The 14,678-nt window shown below is 34.6% G+C and overlaps 1 protein-coding gene across 1 annotated transcript in view; it reads left to right on the forward strand.

Annotated features, from left to right (window-relative positions):
* The window catches only part of bmp2k (BMP2 inducible kinase), a gene marked incomplete at its 5' end in the record, with an annotated part of 87,688 nt that extends 74,211 nt beyond the window's left edge, over positions 1–13,477 (forward strand). Inside the window, 1 exon segment of the mRNA XM_062416766.1 lies at positions 9,386–13,477. Coding sequence (XP_062272750.1) covers positions 9,386–10,827 — 1,442 coding nt within the window.
* Between the last annotated feature and the right edge of the window lie 1,201 nt (positions 13,478–14,678).

Genomic DNA, 14,678 nt, shown 5'->3' on the forward strand with positions numbered 1-14,678 from the left:
TGCCCTTTGTTTACATTTTAAAAAAAATACAGCTGATCCCCTCTTCTTCGGCCATTTAAAACTGCAATGCAATCCTCAATTTTTATTTTTTTATTTCTTTAATTAAAGGACGAAGCCTCAAATGTTCTGGTGTGGACTGTGCACTTTACTGTTGGAGGCTGACGTTTAAAAAAATCCTTAAAATTACAGTTTTTATTTGGCTTAAACTAAATAAACCAGTCAGACATGGTGCAGATTATAACATTAACCCCCTTCCTCGCCCCTTTTTGCCCCTTTTGCCCCCTTTGCCCCCCTCATTCCGGGGACACACAGATTATATATCCTCAGCGTAACAATGTGAATAATCAAAAGTGCAGTATTTCTACATATCGGTGGCAGCAATAAGCTTTTTCGTGCCTCTCGTACTCTTCCTGCTCCTTAAATGTGAATTGTTTTTTTTTTTGTTTTGATAGGTAGGATAGCGATTTAGAGGCGCTGTTTGTAACTCATAGATTATATTTAATGATTAAAAACAGGATCGATGCTAAGATACTTTTTAGAGGAGAGTGAGAGTAAGTTTTTTTCTTTCTTTTTTCAACAGTTAATTCATCTCTTGTCGCTCTTTTTTTTTTTACACGCGTAGGCTTTAATGCAAAAAGTCCAGTGGCTCCAGATTAGAAGTAGAGAAAACGACCAGATTAACGATGCAATATATAATATAACCCTCTAAAAAAAAAAGAAGAAAAAAAGCACTTGTTGAATGTTGAAAGTGTGGAATTTGTTTTTATTATTATTGTCTTCACTTTAAACGGATATTAAAAGAAAATGTCTATTTGAGTTCTAATTGGATTAAAGGAAAGAAAAAGAAGAAGAAAACCAAAAGAGTGAGAGAAAAATAAAGAAACCAAACAAAGATTTGAAGGGAAAAACCCAGTTAATTTAATTTAATTTAATTTTAAACCCCCCTCCTCTCTTTATCTCTGTCGGGGTTTCATTCCTCCTTCAGGCTGGCATGAAAAAATTTGCAACAAAAATTTTTGATCAGCCTTTTTTTTTAAATTTTCTTTTCTTTTTTTTTTTATAAAGCTTCCTGTTATTTGTGCCATCATCACAGTGTGTGTCAGCTTATATTTTACAGTTTCAGGTAAAACAATTTTTTGCTTTTTGTGCTGCTGGCTTTTAAAACCAGCTGATAATCGCCATATTTTGTATTTTATTTAGAAATGTTTTAAATGTAAAGATGATTTTTTTGTATGTAGAGTCGAACACAGCGACACTAGTGTGCGATCAGCTGCTCATATTTGTGTTTTTAAGTTACAGTAGCAGCGTTTCTTTTCTTCTTCCTATAAGTTACATTTTCCATCTTCTGACAACACTTTGCTTGTGTTTAATGGTTGCTATGGAAACGCTTTCTCTTGCCTCCACTCAACCGATCAGAAGCAGCCGAGCCTCGGCTCAAATTCAAGTTAAAGCCTCTATGAGTAGAGTTATACTGATACAGGACTTTTTAAGATATACTGACATTAATACTACAGACTGAACAATATACTGTCATATATTTAAATTTTAACACAATAACTCATGACGAACATTTTAATTAGGCTTCAGTAAAGTTGCTTATTAAAATAATTGTGACCAAGATAAATACTAAGCAGGACATTTTACATACATTTGTGGATAAAACTCTGAAAAAATTGACGCATTGTCTTTAAAATAACCTCAAAGTCCGCACACTGCTGCAGCTCCCAATGCAGGTGGGTTTTAATGGAATACCACACTCTTTCAGACATTAAACCTACCTGCATTGGGAGCTGCAGTGCTTTCTAACTCCAGATGTGCACTAGAGCTGGGCGATGTGGACAGAATCAAATATCACGATACTTTTAACCAAATACCTCAATGTGGATATATTGACAATATTGTAGGATGACTATCGGTGCTTTCACAAAATATTAATCATCAGTAATGTGGATATAATGACTTAAGTGGATAAAAGGCAGATAATAGAACAATCTGTTATGCTCAGAAAATGACATTTTTATTTTTAATGCAGCCTTTAAAAAGCGGGAAAAGACACTTATTATATCAGGATATTACGTTATTCAAAATCTAAGACAATATCGATATAATGTTGATGTATTGCTCAGCCATAATGTGCACGTATACAAATAACCAGACAAATCTTCGTCATTTTTGCACTGAGATTTCTTAAAACTGCAAACTGACACCTGTGATACTCTAGTATGAGTTATTTCATCTCTTATTTCTGACTTAGTGTTGAGTTATTAAAAAAAAAAGATTACGCCATTAACAGCTGACAGCATTTTCACCGTAACACTGTCTTATTTTTGTATGAACACTTTAATTTAATATAATTCTACATATAGAGGCTTTAAACAAGAATCATAACATCCTTCGGAGGTAATCTACTACATCCAGATGTGGAGTTACTGGTAGAGAAACTACATATTATAACATCTTTTTTTAAGTTGCAGTTATAAATATCCACCTTTTTTTTTAATGGAAGTGGTTCGATTTCCATTTAAATGCAAAGTGCCTTCATGTGGCATTTTAAATTCATTATAAAGGAATAAAAATCACATTTGGCTCAAAAATTAACGTCAGAATTGAGCGTTTATGTTTCCAAAAGTTAATAATGAAGCAAAAAAGTGGAACCAGTTGGCAGGTTAATGCTAATAAAATCTATTTTAGTGCTGATTTAGTTGTTTATTTGTTCAGCAGCTAACGTCACGTTCAAGTCCGACGGGAAAAATCGTACTTTCCAGTTTCTGACTCTCGTTATCGTTCATCTTTAGGTAATTAAAGCTTAATTACAAAGCTATATTACTATATTATCAATGCACACACAGTATTTTTGAACCTTTTCTGGACCAAACTTTCATTACAATTGGTAAAAAACAGACTTTCAGATCTCGGAGCATCAATCTGACTCATAGTAAATCAGCTTTTTAAGAGACTTTGTTCTCTAAACTTCATCAATTCTTGTTACGTTTTCTTCATTTTTGATGTTTTGACGTTGAACACATCTGGCTGATGGCACATTATTGTAGAGGAATGATTGATGAGAGCAAGCTGACGATACGATGACATTTTATTTTGGTTTTTTTGTTGTTATTTTTATTTGTTTATTTTTAAATCCATACAATCCTAAAGGGCTTGTATGTATGTTGTGTTAATCCTCACTGTGCTGCTGCTCGTTGATCCGCCTTTTAGTGCAGCAAGTGATTTAAAAAGTTGACTCATCTCGTGAATCATACACTTATTATTTTATTTTGTATAAATGTATTAATGTATTAGCTTTTGAAGGTAAGTTTTAAAGATAATTGTTACACATTTCCGCTCATTTCACTGCCTGCTTTTTTTATTTTTATTATCGGGACTTAAGCTTCAATTTTGTTCATTTTTTTTAAAATAATTTGCTTTATTTTTGTTCATTTTTTTGTTCATTTATTTGAAAGTAAAACAGCCATATACTCAGAAACATCTTGTTCATGTGTATTGGTGGATGGATCTATAGTTTATAGTTTGGAATAGGCGAAAAAAACCATCAAAGCCAAAATTTAAAGAATAAAAAATAATAAAAAATAAAAAAGAGAAAGGGATGACCAGAGCCATTAACTGCACTTTATTTTCATCTTTTTGTTATTTTAAAGTGCGAGGAAACAACATCCCTAAAGATTTATGGGATAAACAAGCAAACATAGACATTGAATATGTTGTTATATACATATATACACATATATATATATATATTATTGTTTCCATTTGCAACGTTTTCTGTGCTTTATTTCCTCTTTTTGTTTTTTTTATCAGCTTACAAACCCTCAGAAACAAATCACTAAAAAAACAACAACACTTTTTTATTATTATTTTTTATTATTTTAACTCATCTCATTATTAGACGTTGTTTGTTACGACTCTTCATACATAGACAAGTTTTTTTGTTTTTTTTAGTTGTTATTTTAGAGATCCTGGTACTTCTCCTCCTGCAGAAAGAAAACAACCTATTAGATCAATAAGTTTGTCTTTATATCTTTGTTTTATTTTTATTTTTTTTTTGCCAACAGACTATGTAAAAAAAAAAAAAAAAAAAAAAAAGTCCTGTATCATACTGTGAGTGTGAATGTATTTCTTTATAGAATGTTACTGATAAATAAAAAAAACTATTCAAAAATCAAAATACACTTTTGATTCATTATTTTTTATATATATTTATTTATTTATATTTATTATAGTATTTAATAAAGTTTAGAGTGTCTCTCCACCATTACACCATGAGCAAGATGTTCCTGTTTGTTATTGTTATTGATCAGTGATGAATAATAAGGGCTGGAAAAGATGAGCAATTCAAAAATATCTTTATAAAATGGTTTTAAAAGCAGCATCAGGTTTGTTAAAATGTACATTTAGTCTTTTTGTTGGTTTTATATCATTTGAAATGACATAAAACCATTTTATACCAAAAGTAAGACTGAACGCTCCTGAAAATGTCAAATGGTGTAACCACAAAAGAATGATAAATATTATATATGTTATCCACCTAGAGAGAGAGAGAGAGAGATGTGAGGAAAAAGAGGAAGAAAAAGGAGGAAGAAAGAAAGACAAATGAGAAAGGAAGGAAGAAATAAAGAAAAAGGAGAATGAAGGAGGAAAAGGAAAGAAAGGAGGAAGAAAGAAAACGGAGAAAGAAAGGAAGTAAGAAAAAGAAAGAAAGGAAAGGAGGAAAAAAGAAAAGGAAGAAAGAAAAAGGAGAGAAAGAAAGGAAGGAGGAAAGAAAAGGAAGAAAGAAAAAGGAAGGAGGAAAGAAAAGGAAGAAAGAAAAAGGAAGGAGGAAAGAAAGAAAAGGGAGAAAGGAAGAAAGAAAAAGGAGAGAAAGAAAGGAAGAAAGAAAAGGGAAAGAAAGGAAAAGGAGGAAGAAAGAAAGAAAAAGGAGAAAGGAAGGAAGAAAGAAAGAAAAAGGTTGAAAGAAATAAAGAGAAGTAACCACAAAAGAATGATAAATATTATATATGTTATCCACCTAGAGAGAGAGAGATGTGAGGAAAAAGAGGAAGAAAAAGGAGGAAGAAAGAAAGAAAAACGAGAAAGGAAGGAAGAAATAAAGAAAAAGGAGAATGAAGGAGGAAAAGGAAAGAAAGGAGGAAGAAAGAAAACGGAGAAAGAAAGGAAGTAAGAAAAAGAAAGAAAGGAAGGAGGAAAAAAGAAAAGGAAGAAAGAAAAAGGAGAGAAAGAAAGGAAGGAGGAAAGAAAGAAAAGGAAGAAAGAAAAAGGAGAGAAAGAAAGGAAGGAGGAAAGAAAGGAGAAAGGAAGGAAGAAAGAAAGGAAAGGGAGAAAGGAAGAAAGAAAAAGGAGAGAAAGAAAGGAAGGAGTAAAGAAAGGAAAAGGAGAAAGAAGGAGGAAAAGGAAAGAAAGGAGGAAAAAAGAAAACGGAGAAAGAAAGGAAGTAAGAAAAAGAAAGGAAGGAGGAAAAAAGAAAAGGAAGAAAGAAAAAGGAGAGAAAGAAAGGAAGGAGGAAAGAAATAAAAGGAAGAAAGAAAAAGGAGAGAAAGAAAGGAAGGAAGAAAGAAAGAAAAAGGTTGAAAGAAATAAAGAGAAGTAACCACAGTAGAATGATAAATATTAAATATTTTATCACCTACAGTGTATTTAAGTGGATTTATACTAATAATGACTTCATTTAAAACTATGTAAATGTTTCCTGATCTCCATGGTTACCAGATTAAATGTAATATTTAGAACAATTGTATTCCATTACCTTTATTTCATATAAAAGTTATAATGTAAGATCATGCCAAACTAGTTGATATGGTGTTTTATTGACAATTTACTGTTTTTAAGCAAGTTGAATTATTTGGTACAAAGTTTTTATGGTTACACCACTTAGACATTTTTACCATAATCCTCTAATATATTCTCTCTAAATGGATTAAAAGCAGAAATTTGAGTTTCTCTTTTTTTATGTCGTCCAATGAAACTCTGACGAGGCTCAAAACGGATTATGTCGACTCTTATTTGTTCAGGAGGATCAAACAGGTGTAGGAATAAAGAAACATTAAAACATAAGCAGCTTATTCTCAGAGAGAGAGAGAAAGCTGTTTAAAGCTGTGATGAAGTTCAATGTGGTAAATTCAGCTTTTAGCATCTTTCTCTGGGTTAATATTTCCTTTAAAAACCTGCATTTATTCAGGGTTATCTGTAATATTACAGGTCATTTTCTCTCCTGTCTAAAGTGTTATTTCATATAATTTGGCTCCATTCAAGTATAAACATCAGAAAGGGTTTTTAAGGTAGTAAATAAGTCTTTTTTCTCTCTTTAATAAGATCAGTTTAGAAACCGAAAAATACTGAATTAGTCTTAAATTATGTGAGAAAAACAATAAATCTATATTGTAATATAAATATATATATATATTCCAAACTTAAATTGAAGTAATGAATAATTTACAATCTCATTTTGAAGTAGAGTTTGATTAATAATTAGTTTAACAAGCTGTTATTAGACGAGTGGGAACAGTTTAAGTTTCTATAGTAAGTGATTTTCTCGGAGTTCTGTTAGAATAAAATCATATAAATAAAAAAACCAAAACTGAGAAAAAGAAGTGAAAAAGTTAAAAAGACATTTGGAGAAAAAAGTTCCAAGATCTCTTAAAGTTTCATCTGTGAGTAAAACTTAAAGTCATATTGTAAATAATTGCACACACATGTCATCATCATACTTTGTCGCTCCAGTGGTGAAAAAAAAAGGTAAATATTATTAAACAAAAGCAGCAGTTTGTCTTTCATAATTTCAATTGCTATTTTATATATTTTTCATTGTTAAAATATTTAAAATAGCATATTATATTATTATTATTATTATTATATTCAGATTTGCAGCTAATCAATGATATAATCACAATTTTATAATATTAAGATGATAAAAGATAAATAACAGCTTTAAAAACATTGGATTAAAAGAATAAGGAGCAAAAAAGAAGCAAATTCTCACATTTAAGAAGCTGGAACTATTAAAAAAGAAGAGTTTTATCATTTTTTACTGTGAACTAAACTATTTTATATGCATTAAAACGAGCTTCATCATTTGTTTTCAGTAACCTTTGACCTCAGAGTCTCTTCACAGCTTCATCAGATCAGCTGCTTTTTAGAGAAGAAGAAGAAGAAGAAGAAGAAGAAGCAGCTCCTCTAAATCTGCTGCTGCTGCTGTCGAGACATTTCTGACACATTTGATCTCCAGTCAAACTAAATAGAAATAATAATCACATGCACTTTTCATTTATTTGAGTAGCTTTAAAAGATTTAAAAAAAAAAAAAAAAGGCTTGTAATCCTTCCAGCTTTGTGTGTTTTCACTTTAACATCTTCTCATCACGATTAGAGACATTAGACCGACAATGATTACAAGTTATAATCTGCGAGGCACCTTGTGTGTTTCCTGCTGTTTTTTATATATATATATATATTTTTTATTATTGCTGCTTTTGTTTCATTTATTACCAACAAAGCTTCTTTTTTTTCTTCTTTTTTTTTTGGCTTATCTGTCATCACGTCCTGCCAGTTTGGACGCTTAAAGACGTGGAGAGGCTTTCCATTTTCGTGTTCACAGCAGGGGGGGGTTTCTCTCTTTCTTCTCCTCTTTCTTCTCTTTCTCTCTCTCTCTCTCTCTCTGCTTTTCTAATGTAGACTTTCCACTAATAGGGGGAACAATAAAATTTGGCTCTTTGTGTTAATGGCACAACTTTATCTTTTTTTTTTCTTTTTTTTAAATGTAATTGGAGACTATCCACTTGCTAATTAGGCTAATTTCTAAGTCACCATTATGCAAATCTCTTGGATATAAATTTACACGAGGCAGCACAATTTCTTTCCTTCTTCTTCTTTCCTTTTTAAATCAAATGCCAAATAAGTGTTTAAGGGTGAAGATTGTAGAACAAAGCTTAATTTGTTCAATCTGAAGAAGTGACTGAGAGCTTTTAAATCTTCTCAGCAGGAGATTTGTGACTCTTAAAGAAGCAATTTTTTCTTTTTCTTTTTTTTTTTATAAATCTTGGCGTCTTATTTCCTCATCGTCCTCTAAGCTTCGCTCTTCTTATCGCAGGGTCAGTGTAGAGAAGTCAAGAGCAGCTTTTGGACCATATTGAGTTTCGTGATTCCTCTTTCGTTGCTCCTTCTGTTTCAAATATTAGACAAACTTTGTTGAAAAATGATGTGATGAAGAACTTTAGGAGGATCCAAGTAATCCTGATTTTAAAGCCACATATAAGAGAAGCTGAGACGTATTGTTATTTTAACCTTTACATACTGTTCAGGGTCTAATTTGACCCATTTTTTACATTTTAGAGAAGAAAAAACACCTTAAAAAATGTATCTTTTATCCAAATTTGATGACTTGATGACCCAAAATATACAATAAATGGAAATATTCTATCTTTCTGAAACTGCTTTTATGCAGCTGATACACATTTTAACTCAACAAAAAAAGAATAAAAAACTAAAGATTACACTGTTGCTGCTCTCTGAAAGCTTCATCAAAGATTAATCGTCAATTTATTAATGACTGATTAGCTATTAACGAACGATTTGAGGCACCGAATTTATGTATAAAGACTAATTATGTGAAACGCCCGAATATGAACAGTATGTAAGGGTTAAAACCAGGCGCGGAATTCTGGTCCTCTGAAATGATGCCAACGCAGAAGTAACTTAAAACTGCATTCTATCAAAAGGCCACCAGGGGGCGACCGTTTTGGTGTCAAAAGGACTTCCGTCTCTATACAAGTCAATGGAGAATTCACCAACTTCTCACTTGATTTCTAACCTCAGTAAACATTTTCAAAATGTGTTTATGGTCTCAATCGCTAGTTTAAAGCCTTCTTCAATGCAGTATGATGTTCATTTGGGACATTTTGGCCTCCCTGATTTTATATTTGATGATAAAGCAGGGTATGCATTAGGGCATGGCTACGTCGTGATTGACAGGTTGATTGGTTCACAGGTTCAGGAGGGCGGACAGATAAACTGCAGGAAATAGCCGTGAACTTGTTTCACACCGACAGTTTTCTGCATAGTTTTGTGGTTAAGTTTAGTCGTAACAGCTAACTTGGTTAGCATCACCAGGTTGCAGGTGTAGACTGTGGTAGATCCAGCCCTCGCAACCTCCCCGGCTCCGTCCTCTTGCTCCTCCTGATGCCCATATAAGTACAATCCGTGTTTTTATTTTTCCCGGCATGCACCTGAAATTTTCAAGATGGCGCTGCTCAGATCCGAAACTATTGGCCTCCGAGCAGCAGTCCACAAACCATTTTCTTATATACAGTCTATGATCATAACTGCTATAAAATCTAACTTCAACCCCTTTAACTCTTAATATTTTTGGTTTTCTTCCCCCAGGTACCAACGTGATAACCACTGAGCAGACCAAAGAGGAAGTCGAAGTTCCCGCGCCCGTCACAACCCCCATTGATGAGCTACAGCCGCCAGCCGCCAAGGAGCACAAACCGGGCAGGAGGAGCCACTGTAGACCGGGTGAAGAGTCCGACAGCGACTTCGAATCCGACCCTCCTTCGCCGAAAAGCAGCGAGGACGAAGAGCAAGAGGAGGACGAAGGCTTGAACAGCGAGCACGGCGACGATACCGAACCGGAGAACATCGGGCAGAGACCTCTACTGATGGACTCCGAGGAAGAGGAGGACGAGGAGAAGCACAGCTCGGATTCAGACTACGACCCCAACAGAGTCAAAACCCGCTCGAAGAAGCATCCAGGCGGTAAAGGAGCTGCCGCCACTCCCAGAAACAGTCCTCGAGAAGAGTCCGACATGACGCTGATCACTCCTCCTGAGTCTCCCAGCAGGGTGAGAGCCTCTTCAGCCCAGGACGCCATCGACGTGTTCGGCGCCGTTCCCTTCTTTAAAGGAGACGCGCCTGCCGTCGGACCTTCGGAGAGCTCGGACATCTTTGCCAAAGCGCCTTTTAGGCAGGTGAGCCAAGAGCAGCAACCTCTGGACGAGTTCGATGTCTTCACCAAAGCGCCGTTCAGTCGGAACCTGTCGAAACCAGGCAAAGGTAGCGGAGATGTTCCCATGGGTCAAACGCCACCCGTTTCCCCCGAGAGCTTTGACATTTTTGGGTTCTCCCCCTTTCACCCGGGCCCCACCGATCCGCCTCCGACCACGTCTAGAAGCGCCGAGGACATCTTCAGACCGTCTTACGAGGAGTCGGCGAGTCCTCAGCAGCAGAGGTTGAAGCAGCGGAGCCTCCAGAAGCTGTCGTCGCGCCAACGGAAAACCAAGCAGGAGGCGACGGCCGGAGGCAGCAGCAACGGCAAACGACACCACGGTACGCCGACGGGGGGACGCAAGAGCAACAAGCCCACCTACCGCACGCCGGAGCGAGTCCGCAGACACAAGAAGGTCGGCCGCAGAGACTCGCAGAGCAGCAACGAGTTCCTCAGCACGTCGGACTCCAAGGAGAACATCAGCGTCGATATAACGATGTCCGAAGGGAAAGATAAAGGCGCCTCTCTGCCGGTAGACGAGGTTCTTTTAGACCCTTTCGGAGCCAAACCGTTCCAGCCTCCGGACGGCAGCCTGGTGATGGTGGGGGGAACGGCCAACGGGAAGACCTGGAGCTCTCTTCACGGTGGCGTCGGTGCTCTGGACGAAAGCAAACCCATTGATGATTTCGGGGCGGTGCCTTTCACAGAACTGGTCACCCACAGCGGACCTCAGCAGCAGCAGCAGGAGGAGGAAGAACAGCAGCTGTCGCCCTTCTTGCCGTCGCAGCCGGTGGAGCTCGACCCTTTCGGAGCTGCGCCTTTCCCAACGAAGCAGTAACTCTTTGCGTCTTCCCCAACGCTGTTAAAAGTTAAAACAAACAAACCCCTGAGCTTTTTCTTTTCTTTTCTCTTATCGGTTTGGGAACATCTTCAATCAAGTCACTTGGACGACGAAGCTAACAAACGTCCTTAAAAAAAACGCTTCCTTCTTCTTCTTCTTCTTCTTCTTCTTCTTCTTCTATTTCTTTCTTCTTTTTAATACATCAACCTAAAATCCTGTGGAGTGCGAGTGATGTTTTCCACATATCTTTCACAGCTGAGAAGCCTTTTTAATGCTGCAATCTTTAAACGCTTTTAAAAAAGACGTTTTAACCCAGAAAAAAAAAACACACTCGGAAAAAAAATTGTACTGTGATTATTATAAGCTTTTTAACGTTTTGACCGGCTGCTTAGCAACAAGCTCTTTACTAGCCTGCCTTTTGTTTTTATTTCGAAGCACCACGAAGCCTTACCTGAGCTCGGCTCTTCCTGCCTTGCTGCACAGTACCTCGAGAAAAGAAAAAAAACCCACCTTGACGCCAAATGCCCCCTTTTTTTTGGCGTCGGTGTAATCATTTTTGGGAGTTTTTTGTCCTTAAACCACTTTGTTTTACCCTTATTGTTATTATTGTTATTATTATTATTAGACCTATGCATAATTTCACAGTAGTCTTTTTAACGCAGCTGGATGTGGCTGCGATTTGTGTTGCATTACACTCGGAGAACTAGAAGGGATTTTATTGTATTTCCTTTAATAAGAAAAAAAAGAAAGAAAAAACTTTGGATCTGTTAATCGGGAAAAGTTTAACCCTTATATACTGTTCAGAGTCAAATTTGGCATCATTTTTAGCCTGAAATTAGACGATTTCTCCAAATTTGACCCATAATATACAAAGAAGGAAGCGTTTTTGACCCATATTCATCAAGAAAATTCAAAAATGGTCATGCAAAAATGTTTTTATTCTTCATATTTAATCTAATTTGTTGAAATTGGATCATAATATAGTGTTTTTTTATGGTTTTTTATCATAAAACCTTTTAAAAATGAACTTTCTCTGCTCTCAGGAAGCTTCAATAAGGATCAATCATGTTTATTTGTGATGCAGAAGTTTAATATAAAGACTAATTATGAGGAAAATACCGTGACGGGTCAGAATATGAACAGTATGTGAGGTTTAAATTTAGATTCTTAACTTGCTTTTTTTTTGTTTTCTAGCAGTAAACTTGTATTTAAGTAAAAATGTTTAAGTTTCTACTCATTCTGTTAGAAAGATTAAGGAAGAAATGAAACACAAAGCCACATTAAATCACTACTAGTCTTGGGTTTCTGTATTTTAAGGAACTTTTTGACCCCCCCTCCCCCCCTTCCTCTCTTTATAGAGGTTCAAAGGCTTTTACCGCTATTTTCTTAGCAATGAATGGAAGTGCTTTCAAATTCATAACATTTTTACAGCTTGAGAATAAATAATAAATGCACCATAAGTTACAGGATAGAGTTGGTGGTATTTTATAGATTTTAATGTTTTAAAATCCCATAAAAAAAGACCAAAAAAATCATCTTGTTTCTCAGTATTTTCCGACATGCTGCCTGTGGCTTTAATTAATGTTATTTTAAAATAGAAGGAAATAATGTTTTTAGTGGTGAATTAATCCACAATTGGTGCTTGTATATGAGTATTTTATGGATATACACCAATTATACTTGTTAATATGTGATTTTTTTTTTGCCATTTTTGGCTTTTAATGGGATTTTTTAACAGCAAAAACTTTTGAATTATCACCTGATTTTACTCCTTTAACCCTTACATACTGTTCAGGGTTGAATTTAACACATTTGTTTGACATTTGAGAGATGTAAAAACACCCACAATATACGAAAAAAGACATAAAATGCATCTTTTTTTATATTGTGTGCAGCTGATACACATTTTTATATATGCAAATGTACAAATTTGACTTAAAAATTATCGAAAATCAGCATTCAAACATGTTTTATTCATTATATTCTATCAAATGTTCACCTGGATCATAAAATAGTGATTGTAAATGTCTTTTTTCCACCATAAGATTAACAAATATACATTAATTAATAACTAATAGGGGGGATTAATGAATGTGATTGGTGTAAAGACTAATTATGAGTGAGAATATGAACAGTATGTAAAGGGTTAATTAAAGGTGCTGGATGAGGTGAATTTTGCGTGTTCATAAAAGGGGAAAAAAGCAACAAAAAAACATTATTCAACTACAGACTGAGAAAATCTGTGATGATGTGAAAATCAGGTTGTTTTTTTTGTCTCTGTGAAAGCACTTTTCTTTATTTCCAGCGCCGATTTTCTTCATTTCTTTAATTTTCTGTTTGTGTGTGTGTGCGTGTGCGTGTGTGTGTGTGCGTGTGTGCGTGCTCTACATCCATCGACGGCCTTAAAAAAAACTTCACTGCATTTACTTTTCAACCACCATCGGGCACATTCATGAATTTACACACCTGCAGGTTTGCTGTGTTTTTCGACACCATTTGATAAAACTACTTTTCATTTTTCTTTTTTTTTTTTCTTTCTTTTTGTTGTTTTTGTTGTTTTTTTCTCCACAGGGGTGAAAAATCTTCTATTGTATTTATCATGCTATCCTGCTGTTTGATGCAATAAAAAGATTCATCTCATTCAGTGCACTGTGAGAAGTGAAGTGAAATTTTTTTAAAAACACAATTTTTCCTTTTTTTTGTACAGAAGGTTAATTTTTATTTATTTATTTAGCGTCAAAGTTCTCAGGAGTTTTTTTGATTTGCTCACGTATGAAAAAAAAGTCAGGATACAAAACATTTTGTGCTGCTACAAAAAAAAAAAAAAAAACGACAGAAAAGCTCATCGGAGGAAAAAAAAAAGGTATAATTTTAGAGTTAAACCATAACAAACTGTACACAGAGAGTTTTTCTTGTGAATAATTTAAATACAGAAACACCAAAGAACATTCGTCTCGGTCTAAAAACTTAAAAAACATTTAAATACCACAAACACATACACAAAATACATGAATTCAATCCAAAATGAACATTTACCATTTATAAAAAAGAAGTCCTGCTTTAATTTAAACAACAGCAGGATTGTAATCTGTTAAATTAAGACTAATAAAAGTGATGTAATATGTGTGAAAGTCTTTCTAAAAATGGTTTTGTTTCATTTTGGAGTGAAAACATTTAAAAAACAACAACTGAATTAACTTTTTTAAACATTGCACATCACCCTAAAAATGAGCTTGAGAGAAAAAATACTGCAGGTTATTTTAACACCTGGGGGAAAAAACACTGTTTCTGTTTGAGTTTGACTTGCAGTTCAGGCAGATAAAGCTAAAAAAAATGAGAGTAAAACACAATAAATTCATGTGATTTTACAGAAGATAGTTAAATTAAAAGAAAAAAAAACTTTAATCAGTGCTTTAATTAAAAGAAACAAAACTGTGTCCCAATTTTAAACTTATTTTAACTTTATTTTCAGATCATATTGAGTCTTAAATGTTAAAAAAAGGACATATTACACTTTAAAAAAGCCTCAAATTTGAGCTTTTTGAGCACAGTGATAACAGGCGGTCTTGAAAATGAAGCTTTTTATACAGCTGATAGATTGTAGATGTTGATTCTGCATCTCTAGAGACAATAAAAATACAAAATAACTTAAATAATAAGAACTAAAAATAAGACGACACCCATCGCTGCTTGCTTTTGTACAATTTTCTGTTAGTTTATAATGAAACTTTATGTAGAAAACTGTTTTTTTGGCAGCTGAAGCCTTTAAATGAATCAGAAAAACACAAAAATTGGGACAATTTTTTTAAAAAGGGGCTAAAAAGTCTCACTAGTGTTCTCTAGAGGTT

Source organism: Scomber scombrus, chromosome 4 (assembly GCF_963691925.1).
Source record: "Scomber scombrus chromosome 4, fScoSco1.1, whole genome shotgun sequence".
NCBI classification, from domain to species: Eukaryota; Metazoa; Chordata; class Actinopteri; order Scombriformes; family Scombridae; genus Scomber; species Scomber scombrus.